Below are 21,033 nucleotides of genomic sequence, written 5' to 3' on the forward strand. Positions count from 1 at the left end.
TTCTGGATAGTTTAAGAAGTATTCAATTCAAAAGTTCAATCATAACTGTTACCAAGGTTTTCAAGTATTTTGGGACATCTCGTAGTAATTCTTAGTCCTAAAATTTAATGTGAAAATTAATTGGAAAAAGGGAGTGGACTACCTGTAAGTTTGGTTTAAAGTAGGATTTTTTAATATAAATGTACAGGAAAGCCTACTGGAGTAATTTTTTTAAAAAATGAAGATTCTTACTCTCCACTCTTAGTACCTTTTTAAAAAATTTCATTTAAAAAAAGCTTTATTTATTGTATGTAGCACTCAATATTTTTGATGGACTAGATTTAAGATGGAGCCAAGGAATATGCATTTTAAAGTCTAATGTGTTAGACATTTACTAGGTGACGTCAAGCAGTTTTCCCAGAGTGGCTGTACCACTTTATACACCCACATTAACATATGAAAGGTCCAGTTGCTCCACATTCTCACCCAAACTGGGTATTGTTAACACTTAGATTTTAGCCAGTCTGGTGAGTGTGAAGTGGGACCTTATTGTGATTTTAATTTGCTTTTGCTGATGAATAATAATATCTTCTCATGCTTCTCATGCTTCTTAGTCATCTGTATATTGTCCTTTAAGAAGCGTCTTGAGTCTTTTGCCCATTTTTGATTGGGTGTGCCTTATTGATTTGAAGGTGTTCATGTGTAATTTGGATGTAAGTTCTTTGCCATATATATGTATTCCAAATGTCTGACTGAGCTTTTCGTTTTTAATGGTGTTTTATTGTGAAGAAAGTTCTTAAGTTTAATGAAGACCAATTGTTAATTTTCTTCTTTAGTACTTTTTGTTCTCTTCAGAAGAAATCTTGGACTGCATTTTGAGAAATGTGAAAGCAGAACCACTTTCTGGTGGGCAAGAGCTATTTGCTGGTTGACAGGGAGAAATAAAAGGTTTCTCAGCAATTCCACTAAAATCTCCAGTTTTGACTGCAGTTCTAGTTCTAGCTCTTCTAAAATCCCCCTCTTGGTCTCTTATAAATAAGACTAAATTGAGTACTAAATTAGTGAATTTTATGTCCCTAATGTTAAGCACACAGTTCTCTTTCTATTGCAGTAAAAGCAACAGGCTGTAGTTATTTCAGTGGCTTAAAGCAGCATTTCTCCAATTTTTCCATAGTAGTATCCTAGCCAAAAGGGGGAAAAGAGTGAGTGTACAACCCCAGGGGCATCTGGAGTCCTGCTGAGGCCTAAAGTCACCACTTGAAAGCAAGGAATGCTTCTTTGAACTCTGTTTTATCTTTAAAGTGTGTACCGTTATTTTAGCGATAGGGTTTTCATTTTAAAGTATCATTTAAAAGATTCTAGCTTTTAATTCTAAGTTTAGAGTGAAATTGAGGGAGGCCTTAGAAGGCTGTATCGTGTTTATTCAGCAGCTTGAAGAACCTCAGGCAGCCCCTGGCTTAAGGTCTCTGTGTATACCTTCACTAATCCATTAGCATTACCAACCCAGACTTGTTAAACTCTCACAGTAACTACTGGCAGAGACAGAACAAGATCTCGTCTCATTGCCTCCCATACTGTCCTTCACTTAGTACTAAGATCTAATTATGGATTATACCTTGAAGCTACAGAAAAGAGCTAAATAAATACAGAACAGTCTGAGAAAGAAAAAGAGTGCTGATAGTGGACCAAGACTTTGAAGAATTTCTGGGGGAAACAAAACAAGTGTCTTAATTTTAGAAGTTAAACATAAGATTAATTTGATCTGTTGGGGAAGTTCTAAAAGTTAAGAAATATCTCTTGTGTTGATTTATGTACTTAATTGTCCGTAAAATGGTCTTCCTCAAAGGAGTTTATGGTTGTAAGTATCCAGTAATTTGTTCTAAGTAAGTTTTGGTTACTTAAGTTTTAGTTACTTCTGAATCCTTAAATATGCTAGAATGGAGTCATTCTTGCTTTTTTGGAACACCTTTTCTTTAAATTTGCTTGTAGTTGATGCTTGTGATTACATTGGTTCTCTAAAGCTAAAAAATTGAAAATACATAATTTTGAGACAAAAATACTACATTTTTTATAGTAACTTTATTATAATTATGAGTTAATTCTTGGAAACATGGTATATGTTATGTATCTTGCTGTGTTTTTTCAGGATTCTAAGTAGGCTATATGCATTCTTCAAAGATTTCTTGTGGTTAAAACAGAAACATATTTGTACTCTTGTTCTCTTTTCTTATTTAGTTATGTTGTGATAATGCTATGCTGTTTCTAAGTAATTTCATGGAGTTCTAAGTAGATCCTTATCTTGAGTGAGCACTTTCTTGCTTAAAAAAGGAAAGGGGGCAGAGGAGCTCTTCGAGTTACTTATGACCAAAGGCCAGTTAGGACCATACAACTATAAGACAGCAGTGTTTTAATGGGTCATTAAATATTAATGAGAATTCAATTATCATTGTAAGCCTTTTGTTAATAAAACACTTATTTGGTAATCTCTTAATTAAAATACAGAATAATTCTTTCCCACATAATGATGAGCGGATATCAAATGATTGACATTAAAGCCATTTGAAATTAAGGTGTTACAATATGTATTTTTTAAATTGTGGTAAGAAACACAAATTTACCCTCTTAATTTTTAAGGGCACAGTATAGTACTGCTGTGTACACATTGTTGTACAACAGATCTCCAGGACTGTTTTCATCTTGCATGATTGAAACCCTATGCCCATTGAACAACTCCGTTTCTCCACTCCAGCCCTTGGCAACCACCATTCTACTTTCTGTTTCTATGAGTTTGACTACTTTAGATACCCTATATAAGTGGATTCGTGCAATGTTTGTCTTTTTTATTACTGGTTTATTTCACTTAGCATAATGTTCTCGAGGTTCACACATGTTGGAGCATATGAAAGAATCTCCTAGTTTTTAAGGCTATAAGATTCCATTGTGTGTATATACCACATTTTCTTTATCAATTCATGTATCGGTAGACATTTATGTTGCTTCCATACGGTTACTTATGAAGAATGCTGCAATAAACATGGATGTGTCACTATACCCATTTTTAAAAGCCTTATTGATTTTTCTCTTCCAGATATATTCGACTTTATGGGAGAAAATTTAGCAAAGAAGATCATGTTCTTTTTATCAAGTTATTGTATGAGCTGGTATCAATTCCAAAACTGGAAATCAGCATGATGCAGGGATTCGCCCGTCTCTTGATCAACTTGTTAAAGTAAGTCAATTTCCTGTGATTTCTGATAAGATTTTTTAGTTTCTTCCTGAGAGGTTTTAGGGAATGAGAACTAAGTGTTCTTTGGTGAGAAGGTCACGTCCAAAATTGCCAGTTTAGATAAAGATTGCAGAAAACTTTATAAGTTTAAACTATGTGTTAACTTTTTAATTAAAATTCTGTCTCCTCCATGAAGTCTTCTCTGGCACACATTGAACTATATGTTTGATTGTTTCATTTATACTATCTTAGTTATATAGGTTGTGAGGTCCTTGGAAAGATAGGCATCGTTTATTCTTTTGCTTCTTCCAAGGCACCCAGCACAATGCTGGAAACATTAAGTACCCCATAGGTAGTGTGGGAAAAGAAGAAATTTATCGACAATGATGGTGGTACACATTTAAATGCCCCCTTTTACCAGGTGCTCTTTGGGGTTTGAGCAACAGCAAGAATCTGGTGCATTGTTGTTCCTACTACCTACCATGTTCTGCCAGTGGGTGGACGGTGGATGGGGAAAGCAAAACCCACTGTGATGACAGCAACATTTAGCAACTGTCCTTCCTGAGCAGTATGTGTGGTATACACATACCAGTGCATTCATATATTTGTGTGTTTACCTTTTTCTAATTAGGAAAAAGGAACTTCTTTCAAGAGATGATTTAGAGTTACCTTGGAGACCACTTTATGACATGGTAGAAAGAATATTATATTCCAAGACAGAGCACCTGGGATTAAATTGGTTTCCTAAGTAAGTATTTCCATTTAAAGTACTTCTTTGGGAGCTCTTGGGGACTTTTAGGGGTTTGACCATAATTGAGAAATAGTGCGTTATTTAAGATAAACAAGCAAATATACATTTTCTATACTTATTTCTATGTAACTTGACTACTAAAACAGTTTTTGCCCTCTTTAAACTATATCTAAAGGTGTACTTAAGAATTTTTCACCAAGATATTTCTTTTAACAGCTAATATCACCATACTGACCAAAGAAAGAAGAGATTTTTGTTTGAATCTAATATTCTGTCATTAAAATAGTAATGCACATTTGGCATTCATCATAATATATCCACATGTATTTTAATTCTTCAAGTAAAGCGAATGCTTCAAGAAGGGGAGTTTTACACATTCTGGGAGGCACCCACATCCCAGAGGGCATGCACTCTCAAAGAAGCATCAGTTTCGGTGAATGACTATTCTTAGAGCACAAACTATTAAAATACACAGTCCTTGGTTTGTGTTATTGTCTAGTAATGTTTAGATATACTAAGGTTATAAATCTCTGGCTGATGATGGCGTCTTGTACATATATACTAATTCTTCCGGATCTCTATTTGTGGTACATTTTGTATTTTATTCTGATTTTACAGAATATAATATGATGATTTGCCCTGTTTGGTTAATAGTAATTTTAGGCTTGACTGCAAAGGATCACTTTTCCCCTGTAAACAGGGTTTGTCCATTTGTGATCTAGCTCTTAATTTTTTCAACTGTAGCATGTTTGGCTTAAAATACTCTTAAATTATTTATGACTGAGGTTTATTTTTAGGAAATATTTTCTTCAATTTTTAATAGCTGTTTCCTCTCATTACCTACAGTTGTTTGTCATATACATATGTACTCATTTCCTGAAGAGCATCATTTTGTACACCTGTATTATTTCCCTTTTTCTGTTTTATAAATTAAGTTTTTAAAGATTTTTTCCTGTGGTTTCTCTCAATCCTAGACATGTTTACATTATTTCATTAGTTCTTGAAGTCTCCCCAGTTCAGTTCATTTAATCCATGATTAGTCCCCAGGCTTCACTTACGTGGGTAGCCTTTGTTATACCCTTACTGTAGCATTTTTTGAAAATCACTGCAGATGGCAAAGTTTAAGAGATTTTCAGGTCATAGGTAAGTAAATAGTGAAATAACGTAAATGGAAAAAGTAGAAAAGAAAATGACTTAAGTGATCCTGAACTTAGGTCCTAATTGGTTTTCAGACAGTGGTCACAAATAGAGTGGTCAGACGCCGTTTATGTCCTGAAGATTTCGTGTGTTAAAACAAGTCAACCTATTTTTCATCCATCAGAATAGCAAAATTCATCATGAAACTAAATGGTACAATGTTCAAATATGTTTTTATAAATATTTATTATGAAAATCCAAATTTTAACATAAAAGCTTTGTTGTAAATACTCCTTATGAGTTTTATTGGTGCTGGAAGGAGCATGGCGTGGACTCCATTGATTGGGCATATTTCATATATGAGCCCATTGAAGTTTGGACTGGAATCACCATTTCATAGATTTCAGGGATCTTTAAAGTGTGTTCAAAATCAGTTATTTTTCTGAAATTTTTCTGGCTATTTTGGCTGCATCTGAAAGTCTTTAAATTAGGTATTTTCTTCAATAAGTCCTTTATTTGCTTCTTTATAACCAAGTGTCATACTTCCCACCCTGACAGTTTTTACCTTTTACAAAGGCAGTTACTTCCTTATAAGTCCTGTGTGGTCATTAATAAATACCTATGGCTTTCCTTTTCAAGTAATACCAGCCTTTTCCTGGAAATTTGTTAAAGCTTATCACTAAGTGTCAGTCAGTACTTATAGTTCCTCCCCTGGTTCTTTTTGTGTTTTTTTTTTTTCCTTCTTGATCTGAAAACGAATCCAAGATCATATTTGAATTTAGTTGTCATGTCTCTGGTTTCATTTATGCTGGAGCAATTCCTCAGTCATTGCCTTTCGTGACCTTGACTTTTTTTTTTTAACTTTTATTTATTTTAAGTGTGTTTTTCCAGGGCCCATCAGTTCCAAGTCAAGTAGTTGTCTTCAATCTAGTTGTGGAGGGTGCAACTCACAGTGGCCCATGTGGGGATCGAACCGGCAACCCTGGTGTTACGAGCGTCACTCTCTTAACCAACTGAGCTAACTGGCCGTCCCCCCCTTCATTCTTAATACTGTGCTAATTACCATGTCTTCCTGAAGCTTCACATCATTCTTTCTCTTGTGGAAACCTTGTTCCTTAAAAGTTTCACCATGGCTGTTCATGGTCTTTAGAAGAGTGTGACTTTGCTGAAATTATTGCTTGGTTTCAAGCAGTTATTCTCCACTCTTAACAAACTCACATTATGTATTCTGTAGTTAATTATTCTTAAATTCATAAATAATATGACCTACCTATACTCATTATCTATGCTCAGTGACAGAAATAAATATAAATAATGTCTTAATCATAAAAGAGAAATAATGGGAAAGTAATTTATTATAAAAAATGAGTATTTCAAACATGCAGGCATTATTAAACTAAAAGACAGTATGGTACTCAGATTTTGCCCTGTTTATACTGAGTAAATTTGTATTTAAAAGAGAAGAGGTTGGAACACATTCTGTGTAAGACATATAAGAAAATGAAAGAGCATCATTGAGTGGACATAAAATAAATGCTAGGATAAAGGATAACAGACCAGACTTAATTAAATATGGCCAGAGAGAGGGAAATAACTTTAATTTTAGACTACTGAACTGGGAAAAAAGGAAGTTTGGTGTTCTCACAGATCAGCTGGCCTTATTTATAAGTGTCACAATAATTATGTAGTAATGTAGGGTGGTGTAGTTACTTTGTATCACAAAACCTTGTTTTTGAACATTATTAGCGTGTGAAAAACAGGCAAAGGATGAATTGGGGAAAGAAGCATTAATATATGAGATCATAGAGAATTTGTGCAGTAGACTTCTGGGGAGAATGTCAGAATAAGATTGAAAACTAGCAAGCAATGCCAAAATAAATAAATGTCAATATATAATTTTTACAACATAAATTGTGCAATGTGACAAATGGATGACAGTAAATAATATACAGCATTTTAACAACAAAATTATTAATGAAATTCTATGATATCCTCATGTTTTGATCTCTTAATTGCCAATGTAATGACACTTGTTCTAAGACTATTAAAACAGTTGTTAGTCTTAGTTACATATTTACATGCAGCTACTACACATGCACAGGGATATGGTATTGCAAGTGTTGGAATTGCCATGATGGTGTGACTTTTTTTCTTTTTTTTTTTCCAGGAATAATGAATAACCCTAGGTAAAATTTTCAGCAAAACAAAGTGGTGGAGCCTTGTTCAATTTACATGTTGTATTCCCAGAAGATACAGTGTCCATTAAAACAGTGCTGAAAATATCTAATGTTTAAAGCAGTTAACTTTTAAGTTCAAAAAATTTTAACTTGTATAACCATGCAGTGGGACATTTGAAAGTTGCAACGATTTTTTGTTGTGTCTGGCTATTCCATGAATTACAGGCTATCTAATATACCTGGCTTAAATATCTAAAGGTCCATTGAGCCTTCCGCTATGATTGTGGTAATTAAAAGTGCCCCATGCATTTCCAAAATGCTTCCTACATGTGGTTAGAGCCTTGTGGGGTTGCCATCTCTTATCTTGCATCCGTGTAATCAAAAGTTTTCTGCCTTATTGATCAGTCCCTCTTGTTTTCTTATCTCTGCTCCAGCACTCAATCAGGAACTGCTTTCTTTTTTCTTGTTTTTTAATTTCTGAGACCTTGATCTTCTAGTTCCTAAAACACAACTGTTTTTCCTGTACTGTCAACCTGTCTACTTCATACCTCTTTCCTTTCCCCAGGGCTCTGAGGTACTTCCTTAGGAGACCTAGTGTGAGAAATTCCTTAGAAGTTTTACATTTTCTCTTAAACATACGTATCTGTATTGGGCTCATTAAGTAATGTTTCCATAAGTAAAAATTTCTTTCCTATATATCTCTTGACTAAAATTAATGCTATAAGAAGATGAATCATTCACTGATATGTGGTATATAAACCAAAAAGAACAAGACAAACAAATGAGAAACAAAAACTCATAGACACAGACAATAATTTAGTGGTTACCAGAGGGTAAGGGGGTGGGGGGTGGGTGATGAGGGTAAAGGGGATCAAATATATGGTGATGGAAGGAGAACTGACTCTGGGTGGTGAACACACAATGGGATTTATAGACGATGTAATACAGAATTGTACACCTGAAATCTATGTAAATTTACTAACAATTGTCACCCCAATAAAATTAATTAAAAAAAAAAAAAAAAAAAGAAGACGAATCATACTGGTCCAGTGGTTTGGAGTACTCACACACAGGGCTGTGTATCTCCTGTAAATGGAGTGCACAGTTGCAGCTCTGTTGATGCAGCCTTTTTTTAAATATGACAGTGTGTTCCTATTTGAAGCCATCAGAAAGAATACTCGGGATCTGGAACTAATTTTGAGGAGTCTCTTGCTTGATGAGAGGCAGCACTGTAGGACAACATTAGAAAATTAATGTCTGAAAAAAAGTCAAACGTTATACTTAAAACACTTTTCAGGATTGTAAATATTCTTCATTAATTTTCTCTAATTTTCTGTGATTTTTTTTTGCTGTTGTATATTTACCTCTACCTTTGAAAGGAGTACCTGTTACCTTATTTCCATTCAGATCACGCTATATACAGTTATAAAACTTCAACTTTGAAAGATTTTCAAATTCTTTGGCTCTTGCACTTGCTTCATCACACTTCCGTTCATGTTTAAAATCAGAGGAAACTTGTAGTCTGGGTTCTTATGCAGAAATGTTAGAGAAACCAGTTGGAGAGGTATATGTAGTACATTTGTTTTCTGTTCCTCAGAGCTAATCTCTGTTCAGTGAATTTCTAAGAGGAAATCATTTAAAACATAAAATTTACTTTTCTACTTAAGTGTGCTACGGGCTAAAATTATGGCTACGGGCTAAAATTACAACCTTTTACGAACATTTTATTTTAGAAAACCCCTCAAAGAGCCCTGTAATATAGCATGTTTTTGGAATATTTTGAGTATTTTCATCTTAGATGTATTCTGACACATTTTGAAACAGTTTTGTCAGCAGACTGCATGTGTTCATACTATTTTTAGAATGCTATTTTTATAATCAGAAGTGAAAGATTGCTTCGTTTAACTGTCTTTCAAGTGTTTAATTCATGTACCCTGTTTGTTTGTCATTATTGAAACCACTGCGTAGAGGGCAGTGCATTACAGTATGATTTTAAAAGCAGTTTCATTGTTTTGAGCAAGGATTATTACACTTCTTTCCCTTCCCTTTTTCCCTTCTCTCTCTCCCTTCTGTCTTTTGCCTCAGGGGCAGAGATCCTTTTCACTCTCATCTGTTTCAACTTTCTACTGGAGAAACATTGTGAAGGGTTTTTTATTCAATAGAAAAATCAAAATTGGAAAGGAGCTAGGTAGTTGTGAACTTCATACTAGCAACATAAGAATTGCTTACTTCATAAAAGAAGCATTTGAATTTTATGGGGATGATTTTATTTCATAAAACAATGCCCCATATGCTTAATTGGAATAGCAATATTGCAAGTTACAAGTGGAGGCAGCACACCAATGAAGGATATTGCTACCAACAAATTGTGAGATTATGCATAGATTAGCTTTCACAAAATGGGCATGGACAATTCATATGTGAGTTATGTTTATAAATTTGTTTCGTCTTATCACTACCATTTTACTTTTTCTGTGTTTGGCATTAAAGGTTTACATGTTTGCATTGTGCATAGTTTGGGCCTGGATAATGCATTTACTTTTTAAAAAAATGTATTTTAAGTATATTTATATACTTTTTAAGTATACAAGTATATTAATATGTTTTTAAGTATATCTATTTTTCTTACATATAGTTCTAAGGGGATCTAAACTCTTTCATTTTTCATATTTATTTGTCTCTGGAAAGATTTCCCTGTTATTTCCCTTTTCTGTTACTTCCTCTTGATGGCATTTTTTCTCTGTTGATCTCTCAAAGGACCATTTGAATTGCTGCTCTTATCCTTAAGATAACAGTTAAATCTTTCATTTCCCCCATCAACACATGGAAATAACATGTTCTTAACCTCTGCTGGGAACTTGACACATGTGACTACATTCCAAGCTTAAGTTAAGACCAGTAGCTCAGGAATGATCTCTAGCTACGAAATTTAACATGGTAATGATGTGATGAAAGTAATTTCTTTGAGGACCTGTTGAAATTTATAACAGTTTTATTAATAAATGATTATTCATATGGCATTTGCCATATGATTTTTAACATGGTATTTGAGGAACATTCTGTGTGCTTTTTAAAAAATTCTTTTATTTGGAAATTACAGACTAAGTGTTTTTTTTTTTTTTTATTAATGACTTGATAGTGTTTCTTCCAAAAGCTGTCTCTGTACTACAGTGATCTTATTTTTAGAAACTGATCTTTTTAAAGCAATTTTAACTTTGTTATGGTAAAATTATCTTGATCCTAATTTGTGTGAAGTGACTGAAAAATGACTACTTGCTGATTTAACGAAGCAATGTTAGATCATGAAAGATTATATATAAGATGGATAGTATTTGACTAATTGATGGTTGATTTGTTTAGATTTGGAGACAGCAGGTAAATTTGATTTCTTTTAGATGCAGTCTTAAGTACATTCTTAAGAAAAGAAAATACTGTATAAGCAATTACCATTAAATTATAAGGAGGTGAATGCAGAGGTGGTATATAGAATATACCAATGTTACAGTTTCCCAGTTCATTTATGAAAAAGTCTGTATGACTGTTCTGAAGATAAATTTTAGTTGAAGAATTGTCAAGTGAAGCTGTGAAAGTACTTCTGGTTGTGGGCAGTTCACACAACCCTCATGTTGGATATATCATTTGCTGTACATTTCTTTGGATTAGAAGTGACTACTGACCTGATAGTTAGGTAAGAGGAACAGATAGGAAGCATAACCCTCCAGGTTTATCTAAGTCTACTATCTCAGTAACTGGAGGAATTGGAGGCAAAGGCCTTTGCCTTACCTCAGGCCTCTCTGCTCCATTTTTGGCATTTGCTTTATTAATGTCATCATAGCCAAATCATAAAGAATGTCATCATAAGGTAATTGCAGTCCAGAGAGGAAAACTGACACAGAGTCATTTGTTATATCTAGGACAAGAGCTCAAGAACTAGGACAAGAACTTACTTTCTGCCTTCATAAGTAGGGTGGCAGTTGGGGGAGGAATTTCCTATTTTGATGTGATTTCTAAATCATAAATTAATATCTACCGTGAGGCAGGAGTAAAATATAAAAACAAAATGAAAAATGAGCACAAAAAATTTAATTCTTAAAATATAATTTATTTTGGCTAAGTATGAAATAATTGTAATTAACATTTATTGTGCTTAATTTTGGGTCAGTTAACTGCTTTTACCTTATCTCACTTAATTTTTATAACAGCCTTCTGAGAGGTAGATATTACTGCTCTTACATAGATTGAAAAACTGGGGCTATACTACTTGCACTACTAGTAAGCAGCAGAACTGATATTCCCATTCAAGTCTGTCTGACTCTGAGCCCAAGCTGTGAACCATTACATGATATACTATGGCTTTCTTTTCGACGTAATGTGCCTTTACTAAGAAGAAATAGGCTGTGAGAAAACCCACCCGAAGCTTAGTCCCTGTGTAGGTCCCTTGTAATTTAAAAAAAAAAAAGTGTTTTGATTTGTTATCACTTTAGTGTTATAAATTTCCAACAATTGGAAACGTATATAGTGATTATTCACTCCCTCTGAAAATTAGTGAATTAGAGTCTAGTAGCATCTAGCCTTAACCTTTTATTTTATTTTTAAACAGAAACATTGTTCCCTTCATCTTGAGAGATTACAAGAATCACAAAAGGTCACTATACAGATATCACAGGTTAGAGAGATTGTACCCTTTTCTGGATAGAGCATAAATCCAATGGCTACAGTCCTTATATATAAGGAGGGGTTGAAATTGACTTTATTTGGATGAACTCAGTCATATTCCCACATACCTATGCCTCTTATGAGTGAAGTGACAGCTATCAAGTATTATAATTAACCTATTTTGAAGAGTGAAGGGAACTGTAGAAAACATAACTATGTAGCTGTTTTATGACTTACTTTCTAGAACCATTTTTGACATAGGGAAGTTTATTGGTAGAATAGAATAGTTGCTGGTGAAAATAGGTTTTCTGTGTTATGCTCTCAATGAGTTTCCACAGAAACAGCAAAATAAATTAAAAGTTAATATGAACACAAACTTTCGGAATGGTAGAATTATAGGTCTTCTACTTGTACTGGTATCCTTCGACAGAAAGTTTACCATTTTAGAATTATCTTTTTAAAATCTTTAGGTTGATCTGTTATTTAGTTTGGAATTAGATGGCTCTTTAAACCTTGCCTATTAATTCTGTAATTTGTTTCTAAATGGGATTCTTCAGTCCAAACTAAAAGATCCGAAGATCTGTGCTCTTTATCTCCTTGACAGAAAATGTTTATTGAGCATTGTAAGTAAATAAATAAGTGCATAGCCTTGTTATAAACACTTGAACAATGCCCAGAAGTAAAAAATATTATAGTTATGGTCTTCAAGGAGTTTTAATCGTAGTTGGAGAGAAGTTAGTTTTTTTGTTTTTACCAGGCAAACTTAGATGTTCTCTAAACTAAAATCTGTGTTTCTGAACTGCTTAGCTGTTTTATGAGAGAAGGTAGACCCTCTGATACGATCAGAGAAAATGCTCCATGATGGCTTTCTGGCCATATGGTCATCTTTTAGTTTTGAATTATCTCATGAGTTGTAGCCCAGTTTCCTCTTCAGTTAATTGTTTTCTGAGTTGTTTTGAAATTAGAGAGGATTTCTACTGCTTCAAGTAATACAATTATAGTTTTCCTCTGTTGGTTATATAATACATTGATTACTTGGTTTGTGTTATTTCTTGGAATTTCTTTGAAGATTAGTTCTTTAGCTTTAAGAGAAATTGGATAGACCTGGGCTTAAGAATTTCAAGAAGCTTAATGAAAAAGTATCAGATGGAAGCATTGCCTGAAAGTTACCCCTTTCCCCCATAATTTTCTTTTGAGATTTGGGGACTTGCTTTATTTTTTATTATTTTTTTTGATTTGCTTTATTTTTACTTGTACATATCATACTGTAAGTAGCCACACATTAATTTGAAACTCCAGTTCAAAATTACCTAATGCTCCTTTGTTTTATTTGTTTGCATTTGACCTCTTTTTATTATGGTCTAGTTAATATTTTAAATATTCCATTCTGATTATGTGTGTTTAAACCAGTACATATTGGCCTCTCATGAAATCAGTTGTTTATTATAAATTTATAGACAAATATTTGTTGTTTTTCATATTCACTTGAGCCACCTACAAGTTGGAAAATAGGTTGTAGCTTTTAATGTTACTCAACTATCTTTTACAGCAGCTGGTCAAAAAGATGGCTGTTGCTTTTTCTTTTTTTTTTTTTGATAATTGTTGCTGGCAGTAAAGTACCTTGGAGGATTATAGAACTTTCATCAGTTGGTTACAGAAATCTAGTTTTTGGCAGTTGCTCATAGAATCACACCCAATTTTGTCTGGTCTTTGTTTTTATGTAAAAGCTCTTTAATAAAAATTTAAAATTAGTATTCAAAGTGTTAAGCCACTGAACATATTTTTTGATGTATTGATAAGTAGGATCATTGCTGCCTACTTTGTAAAGATTGAAAATGATTTCTTCTTTTCCTAGTTTTCTTCCTTTTAGGTCACAGCAGAGAATGAGCAAAGTGAGGACAAAGGAAAAAGTAGATTATAGAGTTTAGGTAGTTAATCCTTATAGTTCTGTCTGTGTGAAGGAAAAAGATTAGTTATTGCATGTACATAGGTAACACCTAAATTTATGAACAGATCTTGGAGATATTTACTAATTAAATTAGATATGTTCTTAAAATGTACCACCCTAATTTATCAAATGACTTTTTTCTCCTCCAGTTCTGTTGAAAATGTTCTCAAAACACTCGTGAAAAGCTGCCGACCGTAAGTAGCTTCTCAGTTTATAAAGCTTCTTGTTTTTGTGGGTTCTCCCCCATCTTTAGTATGCTTTGAAGAGGAAATTAAAGGTGTAGTTTCTGATGTTGTGATGTTAGTCACTGGGCACGACATATTATTGCCAACTATTGAACTGAAATTTTCAGATTTCGTTTATAAATTGAGAAATTTTTAAGTGGTGTGGGTGTCAATCACCCATTATAAAGTAAGAATGCTATAATTTATGTATAATCATCTTTATTTGAAAGGTTGAGAGTATTTTCACTTAGATCAAAAATACTTTCCAGAATGAGCATTGTAAGTGTGTTGCATTAAAGTATGAGTAATAACAGGAAGGTGATCCATAGATTGTTTTTCTGGTATGTTCTCTTTTATTAGAATACTTGACTCGAAATATCCCATTATTCTGATGTTTAAAGATGAATATGTGTGGAATTTAGTTATGATTAATTAAAGTTAAGTTCTTTGGACTTGAACTGTCTCATTCATGTTTATCAGGCTGTTCTAAGACCACTTGTCCTGCTGTGGATGCAGGGAATTCTTTTGAGTGGAAGTTCCTATGTTTATCATATGCTTAGAATATGAGTGAAAGTTATTTTATAAATCAGGTGTTTGTTGCTGACCTATTGTACTACTCAGTGATGGGCAAATGTATTTTCAGGATATAAAATGTCTTTCTTTTTAAGAGTCTTAAGGTGTAACTTGAGTCAAGCCACCAAGGAGCAGTGTCATTTTGTACTAGGCAGTTACCCTCGTGGTCTGTGTTTGCTCACTGGAAACTTGTTCATCACTGAGGTACCTTCTGGGTTTTAGGTTGTTAGGTAATTCGTGGAACACCTAAGCTTTTATTTTGAATCACTAGGCTAATAGTTGGCTCTGAAGTATTAGGCAGAGGAATTGATGCACGAGAGTTTTGATGGCGGAATATGCCCTCCTGCTTTAAAAAGACCTTCTAACCTGTGGCACAGGGCAACCCAGCAACACATAAATGTGTGATGAGCTCAGCGGAAATGTTCCCAGAAATGTGATTTTAGTTTTCACAGAAAGGAATGAAATGTGATTCCAATTACACAGATGTATAAAGATATAATAGATCAATAATACAATGTGTAGGCCAAACCCAAAACTGTATTTGAAAGAGTTTCCTAACTTTTTGGCCATACCCAAAGCAGAATTTTTTGTATGCTTTTTGTTATTTTAAACCCCTTAATTTGGTAAGTTGTACATTGACCTCTGATTTGTGTGTGTGTGCACATTTCAGATTTTAATTTTGTAAATCTTCTCTACCCCAGGAATGCTCCTGCCCATTTCATAGCAATTGTAGAATGTGAGAGCCTATGGGGTCAGATCCTCTAGTGCAGTCGGTCCTCTCTTGTGTACAGGAGGACGTGGTGGTCCAGTGAACAGGGTAAATGGGTTGTCCAAAGGTACCTAGAGATTCATGTTCTCTTTCTCTTCACTGATTATCTATTTCTTACGTAGACTGGATTCTCTATGACAAGATTTTTTCTGTTGCTATTACATAGCACACAAGAAGGAAAATTACAACCACCATGTTTAAGTTTGTAGGTAATCTGAGTGACTTTGTATTTTATCTGAGTTTTATAACTTTGTAGCATTTTTCTAAGTCCCATAGACAAGAAGAAAATTTACCTTATCCTAAGTGTGTCAGAGTACGTAGTTGTAAAAAGGTGTGTTTCTTCTAGGCTAAATTGACATTTGTAATCTGTGATGTATTTTACGAAACCCTTTCCCCTCTTCGCCCTTTTTTGTCAATCATATTGGTGATGTAGAGCTTACAGCCACTGATCAGATACACGAAACTTTCTTTTTTATTAGATATTTTCCAGCAGACGCGACAGCTGAGATGCTAGAAGAATGGCGGCCTTTGATGTGCCCTTTTGATGTAACAATGCAAAAGGCTATCACTTATTTTGAAATATTTCTTCCTACCTCCCTTCCTCCAGAGCTTCATCATAAAGGTTATAAGTAAGTATATACGTATGTTGATGAATTCTAGAATACAGCAGGAAATACAGATACATAGGCAAGCTAGTAAAGTAATATTAAGTACAAAAATTTACTAACTCAACCATTATGTTTGTTATATTTGAAGTGTATGAAAACTAAAATAGTTAAATGTAAGATTGTAAATAGAATGATGCTTGTATGTCAAGCCAAATGAGATGAGGACTTTAATTTCAGAAATCGAGAGAAAGAATAATAAATGCAAAAGGGAGTGGAAATATCAATAAATTGGCAGTGAGAGAAACGTTAAATTGCATAGAGTTTAAGAGAAAAGGAAAAATATTTTCCTAAAATTTGGTTTACTCCTCGTGTGTAGTTTTTCTTGGGTCTCATAATTTTTTTTTAAACTTATTCTTGTCCTTGCACCATTTGTAAGAACTATTTTTTTCTAAATAATTGTAGATACATAGTAAACCCTAGAATGAAAAATATTTGGACTGTACTTTTTATAAAAAAAGAAAAAGGTATGAAAAAAGACTGGAAGGATAATAGTAATTATTACCATGTTATGAATTCATGCTTAATCCATCCCCCCCTCATGTTTTCTGTAGTGAGATGTCAAATCTATTTCTGTCAAGTCAGAAATTTTGTATATTGCTGTATATTTATGAAAATTTAATTTTAATTCAAAAATTCTAAAAACTCCATTTCTTTGACATTTTTAAAAGTTCATTAATATTCAAACCATTTCTTGCCCCTATATTTTCCATTTCTTTAATTTGATGTAATTTCCTCCACTATAATTTAATTGCATCTAACACGTTGTGGCTCCTTTCTTTTGTGGAAAATTCACTACAGTGCTAGTTAATGATGTAATTACTAATTGGCTTATTAAAAACTAGAAAGTAAGGGAGAGTTGCAAGAACAGGTAGTAACATGAAAACATTACCAAATAAGAAAGGAGAGAGAGGAAGGAGAAACTTGTAAACAGTATTACGTGGGGGTGGACAGTAAGTACTTAATAATGAAGAAAAAGTTGTATGAGATAAGTCTTTTCAACATAAACAAATTGGAATATTCAGACAAAAACAGTCCTTTGTTGCATTAACTTTGTAAACTTTCAGTATTATTTTTTTCTAGGTTGTATAATTATCAGTAGGAATAATAGATTAAAAAATACAAAGGACACCTGGCTTTGAACCACTTTCTATAAATCACTTGCTATTGATAAATTGTTACGTTTTTCTTTTTCAGACTTTGGTTTGATGAATTAATTGGCCTTTGGGTTTCAGTGCAAAATCTCCCACAGTGGGAGGGGGTGAGTATCCCATTTTTCCTCCTATACTTTTTATTTTGAAAATAAATACGTGAAATCATTTGATAAGGAACTTCAGTTCCTAGAATTAGCTATTAGCAATGTTGTAATCTGTTTTCTAAGTTTTATTTGTTGTAGTCCAACAGAAGTAGACATTTCTTGATTTTGGTTTTATCAGTATGTAGAAGTATACGCATGTAATGTGAAATGCGTGAATTATATAAGGCCCTGTTGTTTGTTTCCTTTTATGCCCTCACTAGCATGTTACTGGACCCACAGTGGATGTTTTCTACATGCTTATTGGATTGAAATTGCTTTTTCTGTTTGCACTGTGGAGGATGCTTTGTCGTTCCCCTTTTTATAAACATTCTATCTGTAATTGATTTTTTAAATGGGTGACAATAATCAGAACTTAAATTTGGAGATTTTTAAAAACTGAGGTATAAACCGTATATTAAGGTATGCTAATAAGGATTGCTGAAAATAATAAATGAGTAAGGAGTGTGACTATGTATGACATTAAAAACAACAACAAATGTATTAACTGTCCTGTTCTGTTTACTTTCAGCAACTAGTAAATCTCTTTGCTCGATTGGCTACAGATAATATAGGGTACATCGATTGGGATCCGTATGTACCAAAGGTAATTAAGAACATTTGGATACATACAATAGCACGGACATCACTTTTATGTCTTTAAGAAGTGTGTTTTATATGCTAATTCCTAGCACCACTTAAAATACATTTTTAGCATTAATAAAAACATAATTTACAGGGTGGATCCTTTATTTTCAAAAGTAATTGGATCATGTCGAGATATTAAAAATGTGTGATTTTTGTCTTACCTATGCAGGGCATGATGAGTAATTTAGAAAGTGCTAAGTATGTTATTCAAGGAGTCATGCTTTTTTACCTTCCAGTGAATTTTGTGTATTGTGTTTGATTGCTATTCTAGTGTGTTCTCCACTTTTTAGATCACATATATTTTCCTAGAGTAAATAAAGCTAGAGTGTGTCTAGGTTCAGTGTTCGGAACGTTGCATCTTCGGTATTGTTTTACCTGCAGAAGAATCACTGATAGAGCCTCCGGAGGGCTGGCGTAGGGCATCCAGTTGATTGTGAAGCCTGTGGTGATGGTAGAGCAGGGCTCGGGACCCGCAAAGGCAAATACTCTGTTTGCCTTTGCTTGTGCTGTATTCTGGTGTTGCTGGCCAGTGGAAACTAAGAAGTAATTTTTCTCCACCCTTGGGCCCCCATCTGTTAGTAATGAGAGATTTAAAATATAAATTTAATTGTATTAAAATGTGATTATTAAATGACATTAAAATGCAAATTCTTAGGGGAAAAAATTAAGCCAATGTTAAAATTTAGAGAGGGAAAGGAATCTGCCAGAAGATATTTCCATTTTGTGCATCCTTGGCATGGAATAAGAAGATAGGAGAATAATTTTTTTGTATATTTAGAGATAGGAGTCAAAATATTTCACGTTTAACTGCAGTTATGTATGTTTTGCCTTTTTACGTTTTACTGTATCTCATTTGTCCATTTATGGTTATATGGATACAGTTGCTTCGTATCCACATGCCTGTCACCTCATAGTGTCATTTTTAAATTTTTATAGATATTTGTATATAATTTTCAAAGAATAAAGCAGATTACTAAGCAGTCCATAATTTGCTTCAAAGCTGATCAAATGAGAATATATCCAATAATACTAGTATCTAACACTTAAGTTATTTAAGGAAAGAGTTACTTGATATCTGTAAATATGTATTCTAAACTCTTTTTTTTTTTTTTAAGATATTTACAAGAATTCTGAGAAGCTTGAACCTCCCAGTGGGAAGCAGTCAAGTATTAGTCCCAAGGTTTTTAACAAATGCTTATGATATAGGACATGCTGTAATATGGATCACTGCCATGATGGTTTGTAATATATTTGCTTTATATGTAATTCATTTAATTTTATGATAACCATACAAAGATTCTGTGTAGTCACACAAGTCTGTATTAGTGGCTGAGTTGGTCACTTGGTTCTTGGATATGTTTAGCCTCAGAATTGTACTCATAATGTACCACTTATAACTGTCCATAACCAATGCACCTTAAAAGTAGAGTCAAAGTTTATAGAGTTTTGAGAGATTCAGAATGTAAGTTTTACCTACCAGGAACCAGACTCATAGATTAAAAGACTTAGCCGAGGCTGCCAGATGGTTCAGTTAGTTGGAGCGCAAGCTCTCAACAACGGGGTTGCCAGTTCAGTTTCCACGTGGGATGGTGGGCTGCGCTCCCTGCAGCTAAAGATTGAAAACAGTGACTGGACTTGGAGCTGAGCTGCGGCTTCCACAGCTAGATTGAAGGACAACAACTTGGAGATGATGGGCCCTGGAGAAACACACTGTCCCCCAATATTTCCCAATAAAATTTATATTAAAAAAAAATTAGCCAAATTGAGAGTGACAAAAGGTGGGATTAGAATTCTTGGTTCTATATATGATCAGCATTAATGCATTTAGTATCAATGTTCACATGAAACATTGCGCTGAATGCAAAGTTTATTAACAATCTTAGTGAAAGGAAAAGTCTGAAGGATTAATTTACTGACAACATTGAGGAAAAGTAAAAATATATACACATGCTTGGATTTCAACATTATTTTTTAAATAAGAATATAGAACCTCATGTTATAATAAACCCACAAAATTTTTCTTAACAGTTTAAAAAACAAAAGAATATAGAACAACTTTTTACTATAATTTTCTGGATTGTCATTCACATTTCTTCTACAGCTGTCTCCTTTAATAATTATTCTGTTTGGTATTTCCTCCTAGATTATGTTGTTTTTTAGTTGGTTGTTTTGTACTGGTTGTTTCCATGAAAAGGTCAGAATGGTTGGGAGAGGTATAGCTGTTAAATTTTATTTTAAGATTAAAAGAGAAAAAGGAAATTCAAGCTCCCCTGTTTTTGCTATTTCATTATTGAACAGTGGAAATCCCATTTTCTTTCTGATGTGCAATAAGAACAAAAACTCCTGGATGTTTACTATCTTACATAAGCAATGAGTTGGAATTCATTTTTTTAGGAGCCATAGAATTAGTGATTAGTATCAACCTTATTTTAGTTAATGTTGCAGTTCTTTTTCACACAGTTCTCATTGGCAGCGTCATTTTGTGTTTAATATGAATTTTGAATTTATTTAGAAATCAGCAATGCTAAATGTTATGTTAGAATTTTGTTGGTATTTTGCTTTGGAATTAATTATGGTCTCTTTAGTGGTTGCCCTGATCTAGATTGGGAAATATGAACGTGGATTTCATTTCAGTAGGAAAACATTCTATCTTAAGTTTGTGTTGTTTACTGAAAGAAGATCATCTTGAGACAGGAGGTTTTGAGGTCAAGTTTTATGTAGTCCTTTTTCCCAACGCGGCTCTACTTGATAAGAAGAATGCTTGCCTATTTCCTTATTGCTCCGCCAGGTTATGTTGTTGTTTGGTTGTTTTGTGTTTATTTTGGCAATAGATTAAGAAATTTTTTTTTCTTTTGAGTCAAAATGTATTCACACACATTTTGATTTAGTTTAATTATTTGAAACATTTAGAAGTAATAAAATATTTTATGCATTTGTGTAAGTCTTAATCTCTGCACGTCCTGCAATGAGAAATTCAATTCCTGAA

General features: G+C 33.5%; 1 protein-coding gene across 1 annotated transcript in view; it reads left to right on the forward strand.

The window, feature by feature from the left end:
• Nucleotides 1-21,033, forward strand: part of PSME4 (proteasome activator subunit 4) — an 86,858-nt gene that overhangs the window by 11,318 nt on the left and 54,507 nt on the right. The window contains exons 2-8 of the mRNA XM_081068040.1: nt 3,068-3,208; nt 3,837-3,953; nt 14,024-14,068; nt 15,920-16,069; nt 17,303-17,366; nt 17,932-18,006; nt 19,163-19,285. Of these exons, the coding sequence (XP_080924166.1) occupies nt 3,068-3,208; nt 3,837-3,953; nt 14,024-14,068; nt 15,920-16,069; nt 17,303-17,366; nt 17,932-18,006; nt 19,163-19,285 (715 nt within the window). The remainder of the gene's footprint in view (nt 1-3,067; nt 3,209-3,836; nt 3,954-14,023; nt 14,069-15,919; nt 16,070-17,302; nt 17,367-17,931; nt 18,007-19,162; nt 19,286-21,033) is intronic.

This window comes from Rhinolophus hipposideros, assembly GCF_964194185.1.
Source record: "Rhinolophus hipposideros genome assembly, chromosome: 12".
Classification (NCBI taxonomy): domain Eukaryota; kingdom Metazoa; phylum Chordata; class Mammalia; order Chiroptera; family Rhinolophidae; genus Rhinolophus; species Rhinolophus hipposideros.